Source organism: Schistocerca nitens, chromosome 5 (genome assembly GCF_023898315.1).
Source record: "Schistocerca nitens isolate TAMUIC-IGC-003100 chromosome 5, iqSchNite1.1, whole genome shotgun sequence".
In the NCBI taxonomy this organism is placed as follows: Eukaryota; Metazoa; Arthropoda; class Insecta; order Orthoptera; family Acrididae; genus Schistocerca; species Schistocerca nitens.
Genome location: NC_064618.1, coordinates 554778943 through 554805505, shown reverse-complemented (window position 1 = coordinate 554805505; position 26563 = coordinate 554778943). Strand labels below are relative to the sequence as shown.

General features: G+C 37.5%; 2 protein-coding genes across 4 annotated transcripts in view; one reads left to right on the top strand and one right to left on the bottom strand.

Annotated features, from left to right (window-relative positions):
• LOC126260210 (ribose-phosphate pyrophosphokinase 1) overlaps window positions 1–2735 on the bottom strand; it is a 78765-nt gene extending 76030 nt beyond the window's left edge. For all 3 annotated transcript variants that reach the window (XM_049957498.1, XM_049957500.1, XM_049957501.1), the window contains exon 1: window positions 2602–2735. In XM_049957498.1, coding sequence (XP_049813455.1) covers window positions 2602–2632 — 31 coding nt within the window. In that variant the 5' untranslated portion in view covers window positions 2633–2735. The remainder of the gene's footprint in view (window positions 1–2601) is intronic.
• Window positions 2736–7060: 4325 nt separating this feature from the next.
• The window catches only part of LOC126260575 (uncharacterized), a 106095-nt gene continuing 86592 nt past the window's right edge, over window positions 7061–26563 (top strand). Inside the window, exons 1-2 of the mRNA XM_049957911.1 lie at window positions 7061–7095; window positions 7491–7666. Of these exons, the coding sequence (XP_049813868.1) occupies window positions 7061–7095; window positions 7491–7666 (211 nt within the window). The remainder of the gene's footprint in view (window positions 7096–7490; window positions 7667–26563) is intronic.

Sequence of the window (26563 nt, the reverse complement as noted above, 5' to 3'; positions counted from 1 at the left end):
AAGGCATTATAAGATTATTTATGTAGATTAAGAAGAGGAATATATGAACACATGTTATGCTCCCCAAATTCTATTGCTACAAAAAATGACTGAAATCATACAAAGCACTTAGTGAAAAAGCACAAAAACAACAAAGTATTCTGGTTTTAAATTTGCAAGGTACGTTGTATCACAAGCTTCAGTGTTGAAGTAACTCATTTTCAAACTAAAAAGTGCATATGAACAACATGCAAGAGACAGTGAGTGTAAAAAGGGTAATGTATGTAGATGAAATATCATCTACAGAAAACTGATGAGCAGTTCACAACTAAACTTTATTTGGAGATAGAGGAGGGAAATAAATGTTAATAGAGGAAGAGGAAAAGGTATTCCACAAAATGCAAGCAAATGACATAGCCAACAAGGAAGAATATTATCATCAAATCTGGAGTCATAAATCTTAAAAAGTTTTGTGTAGTAGGTAAAGGTAGTAAATAAGTTTTTAGAAATTGGTGTTGCACACATATATGATAAGGAAATCTCATGTAGGTAAAATACATTGATGAGCCAAAACATTGTGACCACCACTCACCGCAAAACTGAATGTCACCTGATGGTGTTGCAGGCACATGACAAGGTAAGGAAAGTATATAAGAAGAGTATACATGAATGGGGCATCATTCTAACAACACCACGGGCCGCAAATGGGTAATCCACTTATATAAGGAAGTTTGACAAAGGATCATTGTTATGATCTGGCATCTGGGAACAAGCTTCTTGGAAACGGCAAAGCTGTTCACACACTGCTGTTGTGAGCATCTGTGGAAAATGTTTGAAGGATAGTGAATCCCTGAGTAGATGACAAGGTGTTGGGTGTCTACACTTCATTACAGAACATGGAAGTTGGAGGCTTGTCTGCTCTTTAAAGTAGGATAGGCAGCAATTTGTGGCATGTCTGATGATAGAGTACAGTTTTGGTGAAGGCACTATGTGTTTCAGAGCACATTGTTCAATGCACATCATTGATCATGGGGTTCTGCAATAGACAAATCCAATGTGTTCCCACGTATACCTAACAATATCATCAATTGTGATTGTAGTGGATATAGGACATTCAAGATTTGACTGTGGGTCAATGGAAACATGTTGTTAGGTTGGGTGAATCGTGTTTTTCATGTTGATGATCCTGTCCAGATATGCTATCATTCAGGTGAAGGGTGCTTGAAAAAAGATTGGCACCATGGGAACAGGACAGTAAAAGCATTATTATGCAACTGGGGGCATACAGCTGGGCTTACATGGACCTGTGGTAGTAATCAAATATACCATGACAACGTGGACTATGTGGATATTTTACGGAGCATCTGTGCCCTTCATGCTTGATGCCTTCCCTGATATGATGGTATCTTCCAGCAGTCTGTGTCATAATGCTAGAATTATCCTACAGAGGTTTGAGGTACATGATGTGAGAATAGTCTAGCATTGTATCATATCTTTCTGTTTGCTAGATTTCACTGTCCCCTTATTAATATTATTTAACAGTTTTTAAATATTATGGATCCTTGCCACATATGTATATATACATGTGTTTATATGTTATGTATATATACCTGATGAAACCTGTATGATGTACAAGATCAGCCATTGATGTATAAATATGAAAATGAATCTCCCACAGTTTTAATAATAAAGTAATTTATTGAGGAATTATATAATAAAATATGTTTCTTATTTCTTTTTTATTTGCAAGTTTTCTAAATATATGTGCAAGCACTGTGCCAGATTTTCACACCAGAATACAGATCTCAGCTCTGAGTATTAGATGGTGAAGCAGTCTTCATGGAAACTGCTTTTCTCACATGTATTATAATAATACATATCACAGTTTAAATCTGAATTTTATTATTTGTTACAAATACCACCAAGAGCAGTTAGGTGCTCTAGCATATTACTGTAAGAATTCCATTGTTCTGTAAAGTATATCTGCAAGATAATTGCAAAATTTTAAATCTCTGATGTTGGCTTCCGGCAAGAGAAGGAGGAGGATAAAAAAGTGCTTTTGCTCTAAAAGATTGAGAGAAAAGGGGTGCAACACAAGAACACAACAAATACAGAGTCCAGTATGTAAGTGATGGAGACAGTCAAATACCAGATAAAATTATTTAAAGCAAAGTAAATGAATTGGTTGTTTCAAACATGAGGACAGTTTACTGTAGATGATACAGTAATATATACAATCAAATGGTATATTGAAACTATATTCATGCACTATGAAGAAATGAAGAAGAACAAAGAAATTTAGCTTAAACTTTGTATAAAACTGTGAAGAGTACAGTCTGCTTAAAAACACATAACTTAACACTCTGAAATAATTTTTATGGCTTCAGCATTGTCTTATATCTTCTTTTGTTTCAAAGTTTTCCAGTTTTTGTTAATATAAATGTTAATTATCACAGTGTACCATATGCTTTATGTTTTATTGGTTAGAAAATTATTTCTTCCAAGTATGTAATTGCTTGATGAAAGCAATATTGTTTGCAGAACATAGCTCTACATATGAAAATATGCTCTAAACTTAATTTCAATCTCATAAATTGTGGTGTAATATTGCTAAGGACTCACCCTCCTCAGAAGCTGAACTGCCTGTAATCATCCTTCAGAGAAACTTTGACAGGGTTTATCTCTAGTGACCTCTGATTTCGTAATAAACTTCGGGTCAGATGATAATTTATGTGAATGTGTTGTTCACTACCTAACTGGTTCTGATAAAGACTGTAAATATTTCAATGAAGTATGAGCAGTTAGCTGCATAGTGTATTTCTTATATAACTAACATGGAATTACAAATTTTAATTTACGTTTCATGCTTTCTCCACTGGAATCTCTCAGTGTGTTTAGATGGATTGTGTGGGGTGCATTGTAAAGCTTTATAATGGGAAGTTTTGTGTGGTATAATACATATGCTGTGGATACATGTATGGAAAAATTGTCATTTACATTTCTTGGATGCATGCCTTCAGTAAATACAAAATTTATTTATAATTATTATAAGATCCAATATGTAAAAACTGTCAGTTCCAGCTTTTCTTCAGATTAATGAACACTCAACACAAAAAGATTTGGGGTGCAGTGAGGCAGTTGTAGAAACTGTGTTAATAATTGTCTGATGTTAAGTTTCATTAGACTGTTTTTGTGGTTTTTCAGGCTACATCTAACAGAGTAAAAAAAGCAGGAGAGCTGGTAATTAGAAATATGAAGCAGATAACACAGAATTTTTTTTGTGTTTTGTTTATAAGGTTTCAAAAATTTTTGCCGTATATGAGATGGAAGCTTTCATTTCATTTCATTTCATTTTATTATCTTCCTGTATATCATTTACATGATATAGGAATTGTCATAACAAAGTTATCATACTAGTCCAAGTACTAAAGACATAATAATGGAATATCACTTTCAAGGCATTTTTTAAAAGTACAAATTTAGGCATATAAATTGAAATTTTTGGCAATAAATTTACACACAATCAAAGTACTCATCTACGTCATAGAAAGTTTTGCGTAAAAGGTAATTTTTAAGCTCAGTCTTAAATTTTACTTCATCTATTATTGCCTTCATGTACATTGGCAGAGCATTGTAGAGTTTTATTCCAAAATAACTTACATGCTTTTGGGTTTTTGTTGTCCTTACCCTTTCTACATACAAATTCTTACGAGTTCTAGTTTTATAATTATGGCAGTCCTCATTTGTATGTAGATTTTTCATATGTGCTCTTGTACACAGAATGCTTTTAAAAATATACAGTGGTGGTATTGTGAGTATTTGCAGTTCTTTGAAAAGGGGTCTACAATGAGTTCTTGGAGAGTTATCTGTTATGATTCGTATGGCTCTTTTCTGAAATTTGAAGATATCTGTTAAGCTTGATTTAGTTTTCCCTCAGAACACTATGCCATAAGACACGATGGACTGAAAGTAAGCAAAATACACTAGTCTAGTACAGTCTGTGCTGCATACTCTAGATAATATCCTCAATGCAAAACATGCCGAATTGAGCCTTTGGGATAAGTACTTTTTCCAGCTTAAGTTTGATCAATGTGCATGCCCAAAAACTTTGTGGATTGTACACTCTCTATCTTCTTATCCATTAGTTTTAACTGGAGGTCCATATCTTGAGTTGCTTTGCCATACTCTATATAATTTGTTTTACTTAGATTAAGTGTTAACTCATTAGCATTAAACCAATGTTGAATATATTTCAGGACTATATCAGTTGTGGTGGTTAATGATTTTTTATCATCACTTATAATTATGCTAGTGTCATCTGCGAACAACAATATTTTGGTAGAAATATTAGGATTTTTTATGTCATTTATATAAAGCAAGAATAATAAGGGACCAAGAACACTGCCCTGTGGGACACCTATTTCCAATTTCTTTGCATCTGAGACCCACTTGATTTTCTGATTTTTATGTTCTGCGGTGATTTCTACTACCTGAGTTCTATCTTGAAGGTAAGATTCAAACCACTGCTTCACAACTCCCCTTACACCTACTGCCTCCATCTTGTTTAACAGAATTTTGTGATTTACTGTATCAAAAGCTTTAGATAAATCTAAGTTATTTCCCACTACACATTTTTTAGTGTCGAGACTCCTGACAATCTCTTTGGTATAGGCATGGATAGCTGATTCTGTGCTGTGGCCCAAGCGAAAGCCATGTTGATTGCAGTTTAGAAGTTTGTGAGCATCTAAGTAATTTATGAGTCTGGTTTTCATTAATTTCTCTAGGATGTTTGAAAATGATTGGAGAAGGGATATTGGTCTATAATATTCTATCTTGTATGGATCTCCTTTTTTAAACAGAGGTCTAACCTTAGAGATTTTCAACCTCTCAGGAAACACACCTTCTCTGAAAGACAAATTGGCAATATGTACCTGGGGCTTAGTGAAGGTCTTTGCACCAAAATACCTACACCTATTCTGAATCTTAGAAATGGAGGCAAAGTCTACAGGGAAACTGCAGTACCCTAAAAACTCCAAAATAAACCAACAATCTTTTCTTTAGCTCAGCACAATGACAAAATGCTTTAAAACATAACATGCAGAACTGAGGATCCTAATTACTTTATCTACGTGTTGACCCCATTGTATCTTGTTGTTTAGTTGAACCTGAAGAAATTTGGTTAACTGTGATTATCTAAAGCATGAAAAAGTTCTTCTCATCCAGAAAAAAGGCGCTACAAGAAAATAAAAAGTGTCAAAAAACAGTTTCATAACTGTTTTATTTTTTTAAAAATAGCAGAAACTATCATGAAAAACAGACTTATGGATTAGTTAAATAAATACCAACTTCTGTACAAAGAGCAGTTTGGTTTCACATCTGGAAAGGGAACAGAAAATTCTGTAGCAGAATTTAGAAAAGTTTTTTCGAAGCCCTGACTAAGGGAGAACATGTAACAGGCAGACACATTTACAAAACAGTTAATTATGAATTATTGCTACGTAAACTTGAAGCGCTGGGAATAAGGGAGTTATCAGGAAATGGTTTAAGTCTTACTTAGCAGAGTACAGAGGACAGAAATCTCCCAAATTTCAAGTGGCTCAAAACATATGGTGAAACATCCTGCATGTCCTGAATTTTTGGGTAGTGAAGCCCCTCAGGGAAGCACGTTAGGCCCAATACTATTTCTTAATTACATGAATGACTTCCAAGCACAGGTGACACATCGTGAAACAGTGTTATTTACAGATGAAAGTAGTATAATAATTACAAATAGGACACCAGAATAGATAGGCTGAAAAGGTACTTACAGCTGTCCATAGCTGGTCAACAACAATTAACTCTTAATTTAAAAAAGACAAGTAACATCAGCTACAATACAAGTATAAGAAACTAATACAATTCAATTCAATCTCTTTATTTATCCATTAACAATATACATTGTATGGATGTAGTCAATTACAATATAGTTTCTTATATTTAATTTGTTTCAAAAACTTCGATAATAAATACAAATATTTTACATCAGTATATATAAATAATATTACTTTTCCATATTAAGATATTCTTCAATTTATGAAATTCTTTAATTTTCTTTATTGTACAAGGCAATGCACTAAAAAGTATGTTGAGCTGGTAGTTTACACTTTTTTGGTAGAGTGCTCCTTTGTTGGTGTCTCTGTGAAAATCATCCCTGTTCCTTTGTTTCAAGGTTATGAGCCTGAGTATTTAATGTTGAAAATTCCTGGTGAGTTTTCAGAAAGCATACACACTCATAGATGTATAAGCTAGGAAGAGTCATTATTTTAAATTCTTTAAATATTTCCCTGCAAGACACTCTGCAGGGAACCCCTTTCATTATTCTAATAGCTCTTTTTTTTGAAGTTTGAAAGCTTGTTTTGCTATACCTGTATTTCCCCAGAAGATCATATCATATCACAGCAAACTGTTCATCTAAGCATAATAGGCACACAGCAGTGATTCAGTGTTGCAACATTCCCGAAGCATTCTTAGCACATAGCAACATTTACTTAATTATTTACTCAAAACTTCTAGATGATTTTCGCAACTCAATTGCTCATCCACCCATATACCTAGAAATTTTGTGTATGGAGCTTGTGCAATAACATAGTTCCCTAACTCAGCTTGTACTCGTCTTACTTAAAGTGCATAATGAGATTATAGAATGTATATGCAGGAGAATAATTAAGCTATGTATGTTGAGCAGTAATTAAAATAGAATGAACATGTTTGGAACAAGATAAGCACCAGCATCTTACGCTCTACAAATATTAACCACAGTGTATAATAGCTTATGATCATGCTTCACACTTTGCACAATCATTATAACATCAGTTATGGCACAATGTTCCAGAACGTAAATGCTAAAAATATTGAAACTGTGTTCAAACTGAAAAAACTGACCAAAAGTTACAAAACACAATGTTCAATCCAGAGAGTGTACAGAAGACAGAACAACCTTAAGGTACAGCAATCTTTACACACAAACATGTGCAGATAAATACAAATTTCAATTTGCATATTTCCAGATTTAATGTAATGATATTCTCTGATAGCCATAGATATGGCCTTGCTGGACTCTTATATAATGATTTTCATGTAAATGCTGCTTTCATTGTAAAACCTGGGGCACTTCTGGCAGAAATCACAAGAAACATTAACGCTGAAAATCTCTCTAGTTTGCTACAAAACACAGTAACTATTTGCGATGCTGATGATGTGTACAAGAATGAATTATTCCAAGCCACTAACAATTTGAAATAAATTCTGAACTCTACTAGGAGAACACCAATAAAGACTTCCTTTGTGATTGAGGAAATCATTAAGGCCAATAGACAGTTTGAAAAGATTTGCAAAGCATTCCAGAGCTCACATTTCTTATCAGTAGATTCCCCTGAGAGAGAACACTTTACACAATATGGTCTACAGCTGAATATTAAGGGAAAGACGTTACTATGGCATAAAATCTGAGACGACATAAATTCATTGGACAGATGCAAGGGGAGTCACCCTATTACTCTTCCAGATCCTGTTTCCCACTCAACAGCACACAGCAATCAAGAAGCAACAGGACAGCTTACACAACTGACACCAACAACAGTATCAACTAAACCACCTACAGCAGTAAAAGCCAACCACCCATCAAGCAAAAGAAGTTTGTCATCACCAGGTTAGTACAAGGATTTTTCATTGTAGTCAAGTATAAACCAGACATTGAGGTGAGCAGTGTGACAATTTCCAAGAACAATAATTTACTAGTAATTTTTTACCATATGTTCATGGTACAACTGAATTAGCAGTACTTCTGCTTGATCAGCTAAAGGACATTTCAATGTTCTGTGTGAGTGAACATTGGTTATAGCAAAACCAAGCTTGTAGTTAGAGAATAAGAGGATTTGAAATTGTTTGTAGCTTCTGTAGAAAAACTTTTCTGGGTGAAGTAACATGCATATATGTTAAGCAAGGAATTGAATGCAAAAAAACTAAGTTCATTAACATAAATAACATTGAAAAAGTGTTTGAATATTGTTTTTGCAATCTTAAAGAACCCAAAGTAATCACTGTGCGCAGATAATGTTCCCCATCAGGCAACTTCAAGGTGTGTTTGGACAGCATAGAAAGACTCTTTGGTGAATTAAGAATTTTTAAAAATAACATTATTCTAGTTGGAGATTATAATGTGAACTTTAAATTAACCTGTCAAAATGTATCTAAACTGACTGAATAATTTGTTATATTCACATAATTTATCAGCATCTCTCCATGAATACACTAGACTTGAAAGACCTCTAAAACTACAACTGATCAAATATTTTTTGACTTGCAAGCACTTGGTCGTAATGTAGAAATGATTGACACTGGAATCTCAGATCACGAAGCAATAAAATTTAGTGTAATAATGTACTTCGCACAAACTCTAGGAAAAGTGAGAAATACTTCTAGGGAATATGTATAAATGATGACAACATTAGGATTTTTAATTCTTTGTTAATAAATTCAAACTGTGATTTGGATAAATACAACAATGCAGATATGAAGTTTGAGTCATTTCTAGCTTGTTATAAACATGACTATGAAATTGCTTTCCCTCTTGTGGAAATTAAAGTGAATACAAGAACTAACACTTGGATAAAACAGGGATGACAAAATCTACAGAGCAAATTAGAAAGTTATTTAAATCAGCTAGGCAAAACCAAATTAAGAAACAATTCATACATCAAGTGGTAACTAGATCTTTGAAGAAGTATGCACTAGATGTTATAAGAAAGACTGGAAGAATGACCCCCATTCTAAGCCAGGAAGTTTGAAACACTGGTATACACCATAACTAAATAACTTAAGAATCTTGACGCATCTGTATTATGATAGATCACAACACAATAAAGCAGATAGGGATAAATACAAGATCATAAAAAAGCACTACAGAACTGCAAGCAAGACAGCAAAATGCAAGGCCAAGGATGATACATTCTTAACTCTTGAAATAAATTAAAGTGGCATGGGAAGTTATCAAAACTGAAATAAATTGTCAAAAGAAAGATTGCAGCATTCCAATTATTCCTGATACATTACATAAATACTTTGCCAATCCTATACTAGAAACTGACATCAAGGGAGATGTGATCAAGGCTGAAGCACTGCTGCTACCATTACACAATAAACCAACTGAATGCTTTGAATGGAGTTATGTAACTTGCTGACATGTCATCAAAGCAATAGTTAAACTCAGTAATGACTTTTCTAATTTTCTTACTAAACAAATAAGAAAAGAGATAATGATGCCCTTAACAAAATTAAAAAACAAAATATTAACAGAGGGAGTGTACCATGCCCAGAATGTCTAAAAATATCCATAATCAAGCCAGTCCATAAGAAAGAAAGGTAGTACATCATCACCTTATGATTACTGGCCTATTTCACTAGTCCCAATTACTTCCAAAACAACAGAGCACTGTATGCACCAGCAGATGGACCAATATTTTGAACATAATAACCTAATCTGTCATGCACAGTATGGCTTCAGATCACTCTCTCTACTGTGAAAGCAGTTGACAGCATTGTAACAAAAGTATATGACTGTTTTGAAAATAAGTCAGTAACTTGTGTGACACTACTGGACTTAAAGAAAGCCTTTGATACAGTGTCCCATGTTATCCTAATAAGAAAGCTACAGTAGTATGGAATTGGGGAGAAGGTCCTCCTCCTTCTGCAGTCATAGCTAAGTAATAGAAAACAGTTAGTGTGTGTGAATAATCAAAAATCAGATCCTTTACCTGCTATAAAAGGAATGCTGGAAGGTTACCCTATCTGTTCATTATATATATAAATGATCTGCCTTCCACTTTGCCCTGTGACACTGTACTATATGCAGATGACACCACATTAATAGCTCAGAATACTAATATGGCTGAGTTACAGCTGAATGTAGCAATAGCAGTAGATGTGTGTACCTCCTGGTTTCAGGCTAATGCAATACACAGAAATAATAGCAAAACAGAGAACATTTTATTTAATCAGAATGCTCCAAGAATGAAAATAAATCAGTGAAAATTCTTGTATTCCATATTGATCAAAGTTTAAGCTGGGACATACATACAGATAAGTTATGCTTCAGACTCGCACGTTTGATTTATCAGTTGCGTAAATTGAGAGGCCATGTTTAAGTGAAATTCTGCTGCTCTATGTATGATTTTCCTTCTTCAGTTCCCTTCTGACATATGAAATTTTGCTATGGGGAAACTAACCTGGATTTAAAACTGTATTTAAATGGTAAAAAAAAGGCCATCAGATGCATTGCGGGACTCACACAATGAGAATCATGTAGACACTGCTTCAAGGAAATGAATGTTATGACAGTAACTAGTTTATATATTTATAGTTGCCTAGTATACACTATACAGAGACATGCAACTGACAAGACCTATGCAAGACTAGAAAGGGTCCACAATAGCTACAAAGATCTTGGTTTCACATGTTTTAACAAACTACCTAAAATGACCACTCAGTGACCGTGGATAAATTCAAAAGTGTAATAACAAAGTGGGTAAAAAACAAAGCCTTCTATACAGTGAAAGGAGTTGAGGAATAGGTAATAGATGATTTGGACTTTTAAGATGAGACTATACTAAATTATAATCTGTAATATTTTATGAAGCTACCAGTGTGGTATGTTGATTCACTATGCTACATTGTGTAAGGCAATACAGAGATAAAATTTATCATTATTATATTTGTATACAGATTATTTAGACACAAAGAGACACACAATATTCTGATTCATTGTAGAATACTGTATTTGGTTTGCAAAAAGTGATCAGTTTGTGTTACAATGTACTTTTCTGAAGTAGTTACTTATGTAAAAGCCTCCTTGCAAAGGTGAATAAATATCTATTCTATGTTATGCTATTCTGTTCTATTCAACAGAACCAAGGATAACAAAAAAATGACATCAGTTTGGAATGTGATAAATACACTCCTGGAAATTGAAATAAGAACACCGTGAATTCATTGTCCCAGGAAGGGGAAACTTTATTGACACATTCCTGGGGTCAGATACATCACATGATCACACTGACAGAACCACAGGCACATAGACACAGGCAACAGAGCATGCACAATGTCGGCACTAGTACAGTGTATAACCACCTTTCGCAGCAATGCAGGCTGCTATTCTCCCATGGAGACGATCGTAGAGATGCTGGATGTAGTCCTGTGGAACGGCTTGCCATGCCATTTCCACCTGGCGCCTCAGTTGGACCAGCGTTCGTGCTGGACGTGCAGACCGCGTGAGACGACGCTTCATCCAGTCCCATACATGCTCAATGGGGGACAGATCCGGAGATCTTGCTGGCCAGGGTAGTTAACTTACACCTTCTAGAGCACGTTGGGTGGCACGGGATACATGCGGATGTGCATTGTCCTGTTGGAACAGCAAGTTCTCTTGCCGGTCTAGGAATGGTAGAACGATGGGTTCGATGACGGTTTGGATGTACCGTGCACTATTCAGTGTCCCCTCGACGATCACCAGTGGTGTACGGCCAGTGTAGGAGATCGCTCCCCACACCATGATGCCGGGTGTTGGCCCTGTGTGCCTCGGTCGTATGCAGTCCTGATTGTGGCACTCACCTGCACGGCGCCAAACACGCATACGACCATCATTGGCACCAAGGCAGAAGCGACTCTCATCGCTGAAGACGACACACCTCCATTCGTCCCTCCATTCACGCCTGTCGCGACACCACTGGAGGTGGGCTGCACGATGTTGGGGCGTGAGCGGAAGACGGCCTAACAGTGTGCGGGACCGTAGCCCAGCTTCATGGAGACGGTTGCGAATGGTCCTCGCCAATACCCCAGGAGCAACAGTGTCCCTAATTTGCTGGGAAGTGGCGGTGCGGTCCCCTACGGCACTGCGTAGGATCCTACGGTCTTGGCGTGCATCCGTGCGTCGCTGCGGTCCGGTCCCAGGTCGACGGGCACGTGCACCTTCCGCCGACCACTGGTGACAACATCGATGTACTGTGGAGACCTCACGCCCCACGTGTTGAGCAATTCGGCAGTACGTCCACCCGGCCTCCCGCATGCCCACTATACGCCCTCGCTCAAAGTCCGTCAACTGCACATACGGTTCACGTCCACGCTGTCGCGGCATGCTACCAGTGTTAAAGACTGCGATGGAGCTCCGTATGCCACGGCAAACTGGCTGACACTGACGGCGGCGGTGCACAAATGCTGCGCAGCTAGCGCCATTCGATGGCCAACACCGCGGTTCCTGGTGTGTCCGCTGTGCCGTGCGTGTGATCATTGCTTGTACAGCCCTCTCGCAGTGTCCGGAGCAAGTATGGTGGATCTGACACACCGGTGTCAATGTGTTCTTTTTTCCATTTCCAGGAGTGTACAAACTTAGGCAGAAGCAAAACAAAAAACATCAACATTGTTATTAAAAGTGAGGGAAAAACTATAAATTATCCTGTACATATTGCCACTGTGTTCATTAGTCACTACGCAAATATAGACTTTTATAAAAAATCAAAGTCATATAATGGCTAATCATAACATCTCTATAAATCCCAAAAATATGTTTGTGTATCCTGTAACAGTGCAAGAGTGGAGAATGCAATCAGCAAACTAAAAAATAAATTGTTCTGTGGTACAGATGACATTCCAGATAAAGTAATTAAACACAGCAAATATATTGTTCCTCTGCTTGTTGAAGCAATTGATGTTTCTTTCAGCATTGGCACTTTTCTTAGAGAACTTAAGCTATCAGTAATGAAACCATTATATAAAAACAATGACCGTTATGATGTAGAAAACTACAGACCTTTATCAAAGTTGTCTTGTTTCTCAAACATTTTTGAAATACTAATGTATGAAAGACTCTCTGCTGTTTTGAACAAAAGTGGAATATTTGTTAATGAACAAAACCGTTTTAGAAAAAATGGATTGACTGAAACTGTTATACATAATTTCTTAAAACTTATTCTAATGCCATTGATTGTAATGGAGTAAACTGTGGATTGCTTTTAGATTTATCTGATCATAAAATATTACTTGACGAACTGCTATGGAGTTCATGGCACTACTCATATGTGGTTTAAATCATACTTATCTGATAGATATTTATTTTATTTATTTATTGATCCATCAGTAGACAATAAATATTGTATGGATGATGTCCAAAAGTACATGCAAATTTATGGGATACAATTTATGGAAAAGGGACATACAAAATTTTTCAGTACGTAGTACAAAAAATAATACATACAAAATTGTACAAAAAGATGTACAAAGAATAATACTTGGTCATACAAGACACAACATTACAACTTTTTATCACAGTATTGTAACTGCATAGTGTGTTTGCTCGAAGGATTTACTTTTGTCTTCCGTAAACAGGAACCCTTTAAATTCACTAAGTTCAGATTCTTTATTGGTAATTCAGCATTATTACATGCAATAGACTTTGTCAGTTCACTTAACCTATTAATTTTACAAAATACATTTTTACATATTTAAGTTGATATAGGGCATTTCTAAAAATTCTTCTAATGAATAGAATGGATTAGTTAACAAGAAGTTATGTACATTTTCTTTAAATAATTTGTCAGGCTTGACTGACGCATTCTTAGAGAATTTGTTATATATTTTAATTGCCATATACTTATGACTATTGTTAGTTTTAGCTAATCTATTTTGTGGCAACAGCGGAGAAGTACTGGTTCTTGTATAGTAGTCATGACTTTGATTTGTTACACTTAAATTAGGTAGTTCAGCAAGTGTGTAGTTAACACTGTCAATAATATTTAAATTAATAACTGTTAAAATTCTATATTTAATGAACAATGGTTTACAATGTGTTCTATTATCTACCTTAGCCATTACTCTGCTTTCTTCTGGATCACCATAATTTCATTTATTTTTCTGCTGTTTCCCCAGAGTATTAACCGCTTACCTTATAACAGATTGAAAAAAGGCAAAGTACGCTGTCCTTATGTACTAAAATGTCACATAACACATCAGTCCCTTCAACAAATATATAACTCTTGACAACCTAACCACAATGTGATCAACATGAGAGTTCCATGTTAGACTGTTGTAAAGTATGATACCTAAAAACTTTGCCTTTTGTTTTTCTATTTTTGTAGTCTTTGATTGACTGAACCACATATTCTGGGTCTTTACCTCATTTAATAGTAGACCATTTGCATTAAACTATGATGTTGCATTTTCTTTTGCCAATTTCATACCACTTACAAGGTTATCAAATACGTGGTTTACAGATAGAAAAGTTGTATCATGTGCATACATATACATCTTTACACCTATATTTCCTGGTAAGTCATTTATGTGTACAAGGAAGAGAAGTGGTCCCAATTTATATCCCTATGGCACTCCGTGTTGAGCCTTGAGTGTGTTTGACAGATGACTTCCTGAACTCACCACCTGTTTCCTTTTATTGACGTATGATTTGATGAGTTTTAAACTTTTATCACATATTCCATAGTACTCAAGTTTAGAGAGCAAAAGTGACTGGTCAACACAGTCAAAGGCTTTGCTCAGATCACGTAAGGTTACCTGTGTCTGAGCATGGTCCTCGAATGCTCCTAAAATGTCTCTGACTAAGAGCTCTATGGCATGTATAGCTGACCTTCCTTTTCTGTAAGCAAACTGTGATGCACTTAACATATCATTTAGTTCTAGGTACTCATACATCTGCTGATATATTATGCCTTCAAAGACTTTTCCTGGTACTGGAATTAGTGAAATTGCAGGATCGGATTTGATATCCTTCTTAAAGACTGGAGTCACCTTGGATAGTTTGAGAGCATCAGGAAAAACCCCTCCTATGAGACATAGGTTTATAGAATATATTAATGGTGCTGCAATGTAGTGTATGATTTCTTCCAATAGATTGTTTGACATACTAAAAATATCTGTACTGTATGAATTTTTCATTTCTTTGACTATTTTAAGAACTTCATGTTGGCATACCTATTTAAAGGGTTTCAATGATGATCTGAACCTATTATGATTTAGGTTTGCACTCTTAACTCTTTGAGGGGCAGGTAAACAGCACAAAAACTTACCCTAGTGGGGCAAGAAAAATTATTTGCAAATTTCAAATTTCTTTTACTTGTAACACATTTGTTTTATTGTCTTGACATGTTTTATACATTGAGTTTGTAAAAATTCACTTAAACAACAACAAAATAACATTAAATGTGGTCACTACAGACAACCAGCACCCCATTACAGTTTACAAACTCGATGTTTGATGGTTGAACTTTGAAATAACTAGTTTTTAATTTTCTTGGTATCTCTTGAAACAGTTCTTGACTTTTCTCAGACACCAAGGTACTTTTCACACTGAACACATCCACACTGTTCACACTGGATTTTTCTTTGAATTGCAAATTGCACATCTTCTAGATGATGAGTGAATTGGTTGTTGTTTACTGCTTTTGTGACGTATGGTTTGTATGATTTGATCTGGGTTGCTATACTACTTTGGGACACAGAAGCAAAATAAGCTGCCACTGAAACTATTTTCGGAGCCAACAAGATTTTTTACACCTCTCGACGGAAGTCTTTGTTGGAGAACTGCTCCATTTCGATTTCTTTGTGCATAATGAACGTGTTTGTCACACTGCAGTCTAATAAGTGAAGAAACAATCTCATCCACCATTTCTTGCTTTTTCTGTCAGTAGCATAGTCTGACTTTAGTCGATCAAAATTATGCACATAGTTCATACTGGAATTGTAGTCTTTCAATACAACTGGACAAGTGATATTGGTTATTGTTTCATCTTTCATTTTTTGAGTTACTGTGGACACATCTGATGGTGAAAGACATGTTGAAATCAAGTTGACTTCCCTGTTATCTTTACATCTATAGATTACTATGCCATCATTGCTTATTTTATAATCGAATTCCCCTCTTTCCAGTTCCTTTTCCTCCTTGAGTTTTGGTATGTTTTTCCTTCTGGGATTTACTGTTCCACAAGCATACACACCATTGGATTTTAGGTCCTTGAACAGATCATATGATGTAAAATAATTGTCCATGAAAATAATATGATTCTTTCCATGAAGACAACTGGTTAAATTTAGAACCACACGATTGCACACAACACGAGACTTTCACAGCTTGTCGTGAATGTGGGGTCATTTCCATCACTGCCAACACTGCTGTCACTAGAAGATATTTCTTCAAATAAAATCGGTAACATTCGTCCTCAGTTATTCCTTTTCGGCTAGACATATTCGATGTAGATGAAGAAAATATACTGGGTGGAGCAGAAGGGTGGTGGTTAGCAGCACTAACCACACAGAAATTTGTCTGTAAAATATGGAAAATTCTATTTCAATTTAAAGTTACATTAACATAGACTTATATGTGTTCAACACATAAATATAAGCAATTACTTACCAAAAATAGTCGTATAAAGAAGAGCTACAGAGAATACTGCATGCCGCTTCCAAGAACAGTGCTAACAATGAAAAATTATCAACTATTGTTCTGAATAAGCGGCAAAAATTTTGCGCAGAAGACCTGCACTGCCATCTACCGGCATTTTAGACAACAATTAGGTGGTTGGCAGAGAGACTACTGGTCCCTGAGTGGTAAAGGGAGAAAATATTATGTGGTTAGCCACAGTGACCACTGCCCATTGAAACCATGTACGTATGTGGTTAGTTACAGTTTTGCCTGCCCTTTAAAGAGTTAAGATAATATATATATGTTACATTGTGTTTATTGATCAACTTTTTGTTATCATGAGCACAGCTTACAAAATATTTGTTGAATGTATCTGCTGGTATTGGGACTGTCCTGTCAAAAGTTTCTGATTTCACCTTTAACAGTAGTAATTACTGGTCAGGCTGTTTTGCATTGGTTTTTACCATTTTTTATGAGATGTGTGTTGTATCTTTGTATTGCCAATTGTAACCCTTTCTAATACAGTTTCTTAGTGGTTTTTTCCAGATCCTAATTTCATTAGAATTATTTCCTTTGCCAAGGTGCTTCAACAGCAGTAGCTTATTTTTTAGATTCTCCAGTTCTTTGGTGTACCACAATTTACCCTTTTTTGTTTCATGATATTTCTTTTGAATAAGATGGGCCTTTAATGAACCTATTAAGTAATTGTGGAATGTTTCATAAACTGTTTGGGCACTGGAGTCACAGTTTTGAAATAATTTGTCCCAGTTAGTTATGCTCAGCTGGTGTGTTAGTTTTCTGAGATTGTTTTTTGTTAATATTAAGGTGTTGGATTTTGTTAACTTCTGTGCAGAATTCTCTCATCCCCTTTTATAAAATGTCTTAACTCTACTGTTAACATGGAGTGGTCCGAGAAAACAAAAAAAAGCATTATTCAAGCATGCTTTTAGTCTTGTTGGTTCTGAATTTACATGATGGAAGTTGTGCTGCCTTAGCATATTCAGTAACTTATTTATACAGGGTTTGTTACATGTTACATCAAAGCTTAAATTAAAGTCTCCCCCAATTATGGTTACATATTGTTTCCACTTCATTATGTAGCAGAGTACACTGTCTAAATTACCTAAAAAAATTTATCATCTGAGTCAGGGGAATGGTAGATACATACTATGATAAGTTTCTTTGTATCACATATGATCCCAGTAATTTAAAAGTGTTTCTCTACACATGCCCAACTAAGATCTAGTGCTCTACACTCTATTTCATTTGAAACACAGATAACAGTACCACCATTATAGTACTGAGATCTGCAAAAACTGTTTCCATGGTTATAACCGTCTGGTACATAGTATTGTATTTGTTCTGGTTTAAGCCAATGTTGAGATAGACATAAGAAAGAATACTTACTCTGTGGCAATGACTCCTCTAGAATTTCAACTTCACTTTCAAGATCCTGAATGTTTAAAAATAATTCCACTTTTTTTGCATCTGATACTAAATTTATTTTGTGGTTGGAGTAATCTGACATCAGTCCTACAATCTGTGTTCTGTTTTGTAGGTATGATTCAAACCACTTTTTCCCTGTCCCATGAATACCTAATGCTTCCAGCTTTTCTAAACAAATGCCATGATTGACAGTGTCATATGCTTTGGATAAACCTAAATTTATTCCTACTATGCAATTGTTTTTTTCTAGATTATTGGTTATATGTTCAATGTAGCACATTAGTGCCGTTTCTGTACTTTTACCTGCCCGGAAGCCATGCTGCTTTCTAATTAGTAACTTATGGTCATTTAGATATTTGTTGATTCTGTATACGAGAAAGTTACTCGTGGAGTACCCTAAGGATAGGTGTTAGAACTCCTGTTATTTTTGATACTCATAAATAACTTAACAAGTTATTTAACACATTGACTGCCACATGAGTTTAATATAACTCACAGGAAGTTTTCTCTTCAGGCCACGTGAAGTAACTACAACCCACAGACATTTTTCCATTTAAAACTCTGTGGTGTGATTGTAACTCACAGAAGCGTGCTGTGACTCGGTGTTATAGTAGGTTACGGCCCCAGTAACAAATCATGTTTGTGGCCTACGGTTTTCAAGAGCTAAAGAGTAGTTATTGACATTTGAATTCATGAGTTATATATAACTCACACGGCTCAGTCGTATTGGACTTTTCTTCTTTTGTTATTTATATATTATTTAGTTTGATGTATTAATTACACAGTAAATTGCAAATCACATACAGTTTTATTTACATTCTTCAACTCTAATTGCAACAACAATGAAACTGAAAAATTTGGATCATTCTGCTCTGTTTCTCTAACACCTGTATGCACTGTGCTGTTTGAAAAACACTCTACGCAAAAATATGAATCACAATTCTTACATTTCCATGCAGTTTGTTTGCATTTATGGACAGCTTGCTCTCGTCCAAATTCATTCTTCATTTTTTCGTAGCACACTGTACACCTACGTCTGGCTGCTTCCATGTTCACAAGTGCACAATCTCCAGGTAATGCAGTGGCTTTGGTGAGAGATGTCTCAGGCTCATCGGCATCATCTATATGGAGTAGTCTCAGAGTCACTTCCTCTTAGAAATCTGCGATTGAGACGTTCTTGTTGTTGATGTATCGGTAAATCACACGAGCATTTACCAGTGCTGACCCTCTCAACAATTCAACTGCAAGCTTCCTGTACCATTTCACACCCCGCCTTAGACAATGCAAGAATGAATTCATTTGGCCAGAAAGATCTATAAAAGACTTTGACTGATTATAGTCAATTATCATTGCTGGTTTTTTCTTTGTGTCCCTCCTGGTTTGAACTTCTGCTTCTTCTTCACCATGAACAGTACTCAGCATCAGAACATCCCTCTTACCTTTCCATTTCAGTACTACTACACCTATGGTACTTTCCTTTGCTTTGTGTTCCCACTTCTTCAGTTTTGCCTGTACAACATCTTGAGGATTCAGTTTTCTGTTTGATCTTAGAGTACCAACTAAATGTGTTGATTGTTCAAGAAGCTGGTGTGCTAGGTGAACACTTGTGTAAAAATTGTCTGTATATAAGATTCTGCCCTCATTTAGTAATCCACTCATAAAGCTCATAACAACAGAAGTGGCAAGAGGAACACCAAGTTTCATATTCTTCCCACAGAAAACTTTCATATTCCAAGTGTAGCCATCCTTTAGATAAAGTTTGAACAATTTAATTTCGAATTTATGGCATTTACTCTTTATAAACTGAATGAAACTTAGTCTTCTTCGAAATGGCACAAGTGTTTCATCAATGAAAACTTCTTTCTTAGGCCCAACTGCAGTAATTTATTAATAAGAGGTTGTATTTTGAATAAGCGCTTTCCCGGTGGGCATTGGTTGTTATCAGAAAAATGCCACATACATAAAAGCAGTTCAAAATGATTGCGTGACATAACATTTTTTATGTTGTTGTGACGCAGCATATTTCTTGACCAATAATTTGGAATCCTCGGTTTTACATTTAGTGACATCCATAACAAAAATCCTAAAAATTGTTCAATTTCAGTTTTGCTGACATCGGTCCACTTTTTCAGTCATGAATTAACAGTTACTTAACGACTTTCTTAGACTTGTTTTGCGTACAAATTAGGTTGTTGAGTCACATGTTCTAAAATTTCATCAGTTACAAAATACACTCCTGGAAATGGAAAAAAGAACACATTGACACCGGTGTGTCAGACCCACCATACTTGCTCCGGACACTGTGAGAGGGCTGTACAAGCAATGATCACACGCACGGCACAGCGGACACACCAGGAACCGCGGTGTTGGCCGTCGAATGGCGCTAGCTGCGCAGCATTTGTGCACCGCCGCCGTCAGTGTCAGCCAGTTTGTCGTGGCATACGGAGCTCCATCGCAGTCTTTAACACTGGTAGCATGCCGCGACAGCGCGGATGTGAACCGTATGTGCAGTTGACGGACTTTGAGCGAGGGCGTATAGTGGGCATGCGGGAGGCCGGGTGGACGTACCGCCGAATTGCTCAACACGTGGGGCGTGAGGTCTCCGCAGTACATCGATGTTGTCGCCAATGGTCGGCGGAAGCTGCACGTGCCCGTCGACCTGGGACCGGACCGCAGCGACGCACGGATGCACGCCAAGACCGTAGGATCCTACGCAGTGCCGTAGGGGACCGCACCGCCACTTCCCAGCAAATTAGGGACACTGTTGCTCCTGGGGTATCGGCGAGGACCATTCGCAACCGTCTCCATGAAGCTGGGCTACGGTCCCGCACACCGTTAGGCCGTCTTCCGCTCACGCCCCAACATCGTGCAGCCCGCCTCCAGTGGTGTCGCAACAGGCGTGAATGGAGGGACGAATGGAGACGTGTCGTCTTCAGCGATGAGAGTCGCTTCTGCCTTGGTGCCAATGATGGTCGTATGCGTGTTTGGCACCGTGCAGGTGAGCGCCACAATCAGGACTGCATACGACCGAGGCACACAGGGCCAACACCCGGCATCATGGTGTGGGGAGCGATCTCCTACACTGGCCGTACACCACTGGTGATCGTCGAGGGGACACTGAATAGTGCACGGTACATCCAAACTGTCATCGAACCCATCGTTCTACCATTCCTAGACCGGCAAGGGAACTTGCTGTTCCAACAGGACAATGCACGTCCGCATGTATCCCGTGCCACCCAACGTGCTCTAGAAGGTGTAAGTCAACTACCCTGGCCAGCAAGATCTCTGGATTTGTCCCCCATTGAGCATGTTTGGGACTGGATGAAGCGTCGTCTCACGCGGTCTGCACGTCCAGCACGAACGCTGGTCCAACTGAGGCGCCAGGTGGAAATGGCATGGCAAGCCGTTCCACAGGACTACATCCAGCATCTCTACGATCGTCTCCATGGGAGAATAGCAGCCTGCATTGCTGCGAAAGGTGGATATACACTGTACTAGTGCCGACATTGTGCATGCTCTGTTGCCTGTGTCTATGTGCCTGTGGTTCTGTCAGTGTGATCATGTGATGTATCTGACCCCAGGAATGTGTCAATAAAGTTTCCCCTTCCTGGGACAATGAATTCACGGTGTTCTTATTTCAATTTCCAGGAGTGTATTTGAAGGAATTGTATGGTGTCTTGCCTTTGAGAGTTAGTGTATCAGGAGCATTTATGTCAGAACTGGAATGAATAAATGTAAAGCTTTTCATATTTTCACCCGTAACTGCCCCCAGAAAATATCATTAGAATTTGTTCTAAGTGTGTCATCTTCATCTTCTGAACTTCCTGATATTACACTTACTTCAATTGAACCTGAATCAGCTGTAGTAGTTATGGTAATAGCACAGTTAGAGGTGCTTTGTTGCCTGGTTTTTACAGCTTTGAAATCTGGTTCTTTGACTGAATGTGGACATTAAACTCTTCTTCCTACCTTCACTGATATGATTCCATCATCAGAACTTTGGTTTTGCTACCGGTCTCCTCTGGTAAAAATTCGTTTGAGCTATTACCAAATAAAGACACAGAATCTTCATCACTTATGTCCATAACTTCATCTAAAAGCTGCTGTACATGCCTTTGTTCATCTTCACAACTTCACGAGACATTTTCTTCTGCCACAATATCCCTTTGTTATGGAGCAAACGACACTGAATAAAGACTGTAGCAACAATGCAGGAAAGCAATAATGGAACTGTACACAAATAATGCTGTGGAATGAAAAACTGACAGGAGTACAAACCTAAAATTATTAGCGACATAGTAAAAGACACACCTGGTACTTTTACTCTGGGGCCATGTTAATCATATTTAACTCACACAAAACAATTTAAAAAAGGTACTGAAATGCCATATTTTCACTTTATTTGCACTTAACAAGTTTACTTGGAGCAAACTAAAGCAGGATATTGAAAACAGTAAATGGCCCCAAGGGGTCAGTTACCCCAACTATACCATGGCAGTCAATGTGTTAACACAAGATGTTTGCTGGTGATACTAGTCTCTTTGTTAAAGCTCAGTATGTGGCTGACTTATGCAAAAAAAAAAATAGAAATAACAACTGAAGAAGCAGTTAAATGGTTTAGAGATAACAGTCTATTTGTTAATGAGAAGAAAATGTTGTGGATGAATTTCAGGCATACGTCAAATAAAGTAAACCCTAACATAATAGTGAAGTTAGGTAAACAGAAAATACTGCAAGCTTCAAATACTAAATTTTTAGGAATTTGGTTAGGTGAGCTTCTTGAATGGGATAAAAATATAGAATAGCTTAATAAAACATTAAGTAAATGCTGTTACATATTTAGAATGTTCAAAAATTCCTGCAGTGAAAAAGCAGTGATGAGTGCCTGTTATGTGTTCATCATAGTCTAGTGCTATAGGATGTCTTATTTTGGGGTATTTCAAGTCTAGTAAAACACTCCTTTACTATTCAAAAATTAGCAATAACAATGATAAAAAGGGTTGCACCCAGCGAAAGATTCAAAGAACTGAAAGTTATGACTCTTCCATCTACATATATACCTATGAAAGTATATGCTTTTTGAAATCCCATCCTCACTTCTTTTCTTCTAACAGTGATTACCATGACTATGAAACTAGACACAGAACTGGCTTTCACAGAGAAGTGCATAACAAATTCCAATATCATAAAAGTGTAGTATATCATCGCAAAATTCTTTTAAGTGCTTTTCCATTAAGAATTGTATGGATATCAAAGCTGCAGATTTTTAAAAATGAGAAAATTCTTATAAGTGAAGGATTTTCAGTGTTGATGAGTACATGAATTTTATGAATTCAAGGACATTTGTAACTTAAGTTAAATGTAGCCGTTTGTCAATGCATATAATGTAAACTTAGAATTTGTTAGAGTTATATTTGGTTATCTGTATGATTTGTGTCTGCATTTGTATGATTTCTTTCTGTTTATGTATTTAATTATCTGTATGATTTGTATGATAAAATTGATGAGCAATAAATATCAAATATCAAAAGGGCCAACTGTATGGACCTATTTAAAAAATGGACAGTTTCAAGCGAATACATCTTCAACTTAGAGTTTTTATAGAGAAAAACACTGGGCAATATGTAGCAAGCATTGCCATTTATTATTATTAAAATGAATACAGTGTTTGTTTGTAACTGAATATAAAGATGCAAGCCACTGTGTTTTACCGAGGAGTCTTGCTGTATAATAAATTGCCAAAAGATATCAGACATAAAGAACTGTTAAAACTAAAATGCATCTTATGGTGTATATACTAAAAGTACTGTTTACTCGTTTAAAGAGTTCATGCAGTAAAAAATATTACAAATAAATAATCAGGTTGACCAATAATAAAGACTGAGAAAGGAAGATTCTACCTTTACTGAACATTCTCTGAATGAATGTCATTCATATGATGTGAAATGTGATGTTCTCCTGAACGAAATTTTCACTTTGCAGTGGAGTGTGCACTGATATGAAACTTCCTGGCTGATTAAAACTGTGTGCCAGACCGAAACTCGAACTCGGAACCTTTGCCTTTAGCGGGCAAGTGCTCTACCATCTGGAAGGTAGGAGACAACATATTGGCATAATTGAAGCTATGAGGATTGGTCATGAGTCATGATTGGGTAGCTCTTTCAAAAAACTTTTGACATGGACAGGTGTTAGTTTACCACAATTTGTGCTGTCACAAGAACATTTGGGGCTTCAAAAAGAGATTTTCTCCATTAGTTTCTTTTAAAACTGTGAAAGGGTGGTGAAGGTTATACCTGAGGACAAGGAACTTGTTTATCTGGTGATGCTAAAAGACTCAACAACACAGGTATAGCCATAAGTTGTACATGGCTTTCGATGTTGGAAGAAGTCTGTGAGAAATTTGCAGATCTAGTATCTAGTTCTACTGAATGATTATGATCTCAATCTCCACTTGAGAAACAATATAACCTAGCTACAGTTTCCAGCACATAACCAATAATTCTCTTTCCTAAGGTTTCCAAGTTTATTGAAATAAGCCTGGTGTAAATCAGGATATTCAGAGTGTGGCGTGAACAAGTATGAAGAACACATCTGTGCTATCGCAAGATTTTTGATTCTTTAACATAATGGCCTGTGCCATTTTGCTTATTGAGTTCACTGTATAACTTGCTGTAAGGTGGACGTTTGTACTTACTGATATGAAATATATTGAGTCTTACAGTATTAAGTGCTGTTTCCTTGGGCTACAACCCAACAGAAGTCTCACTGTGGTGACCCCAAGTAAGAATTCACATGCCTTTTCCTCGTAGTGCAAGTATTTTTGTGTCTACCATGCTGGCTTTGTTTACACCTATGTTTGTTCTGCTTGGCCTTTATCCTGCCACACAGCATGTGGTATCGAAGTTCCTTAACTTACACTGGGACATTTCATTGCTTCACCACCACCTGGATTCTACAACACTTTTCCTGCAGTTTTGTCACCTCAACAAATTTGCCACTTGACAGTGTAACATGTGACTATAGACTCAGGCCTTGCCTCTCCAGCAAGTGTGCATCAACACGTGCATTTCAAAAACGATAATGAGGTGAGCAATGTTCCTACATTTCATCATGTTAACATGGATTCTGCATTTCATGCACAAACTCTGTATCAGACGCCAGTCGCCCAAGCAACCATTACAACTGTGTGCAACCTCGCCTTTGTTAGGACAGACCATGTGTACAGATCATGCTCCTGTGTCATCCGAGTGCTTTACCGCTTCATCAGTTTACAAAAGGACAATGCCCAGTATATATCAGAACATTTTCAGGTTCGTTTCTGCAACCAGTGACCATTTTGCCCCTCAGTGCACTTTATGGGTCCCCACCTAATGTGAACAATGTGATGCATAGTGATACTAACTGTGGTTTCCACAGCTCATCATGTTGACAGCCCTGTGGAAACATTTAACTATGCTCCTCCACACACGCCTGCTCTTCCACCCTCCCCACCACCACAAGTAAACTTTCAGGGAGTTTCAGCTGCAGCCGTTCACCCACTCGCTTTTCACACGGCGCCGGCCATGCCTTCTGCATCGAACTTCTGCACCGCAAATGTTGCATCGGACAGTTCTATAGCATCGTTTCCTAGTGCTTCAGTGCTCCACACTCCGACAGACTGCTCGCTCGCATGCTACGCAGTGCCGTCTGCATCGACTGCACCAGTCCACCATCCACATTATATGAGTGATATGAGGGACTTGGATACAGAACTAGTTGTACCCTCATCGCCACAACCAGGCCACTTACTGACCCTGCACCTGCTATCCGAGGACAACCCAGCAACGTGGTCTGCACAGGTGGATAACTTATTCAAACTGTACCGTGTCACTGATGACAATTCCAAATTCCTGTGCCACATGACTCATCTGCATGGGGACACAGACCTGATGTGCAACCTGATTCTGATGCCGCCACTAACTTCGAAGTATGATTTTGCAAAACAAACTATCACCAAGTGTCTCTCGCATTCCCCACGAGAGGTTATTCTGCAAATACTGTACAAGGAACATCTCGGCGACCACACCCTGTCCCAGCTTTGGAGCTGGCTACGCCTCCTGGTCAGTGAGGAGATGATGGCGGACAAAACCCTGTGGTCGATGTGATTTTCAAAACTGCCTACAGATTTCCCAGGCTCATCTCCTCCTTCATGCCTTGGAATCCGTAATTTCACATATGCGGATGACTGACCGGGTCTATTTGTTCACACACCAGTGCCATCAGCAGGAGCTCACATGACAAGTTGGTACTCCTGCACTGGTAGTTCGCTCAGTCACTGGCAGGGGCAGGCTGCGCTCTGCTCCTCAGACTGCTGTGCCACCTGGCACCCAGCGTGCACACTCTCCACCCACCAAGCTGCTGCATATTTTGCCTGAACCATATCTACATCTACATCTACATTCATACTCCGCAAGCCACCCAACGGTGTGTGGCGGAGGGCACTTTACATGCCACTGTCATTACCTCCCTTTCCTGTTCCAGTCGCGTATGGTTCGCGGGAAGAACGACTGCCTGAAAGCCTCCGTGCGCGCTCTAATCTCTCTAATTTTACATTTGTGATCTCCTCGGGAGGTAATAGTAGGGGGAAGCAATATACTCGATACCTCATCCAGAAACGCACCCTCTCGAAACCTGGCAAGCAAG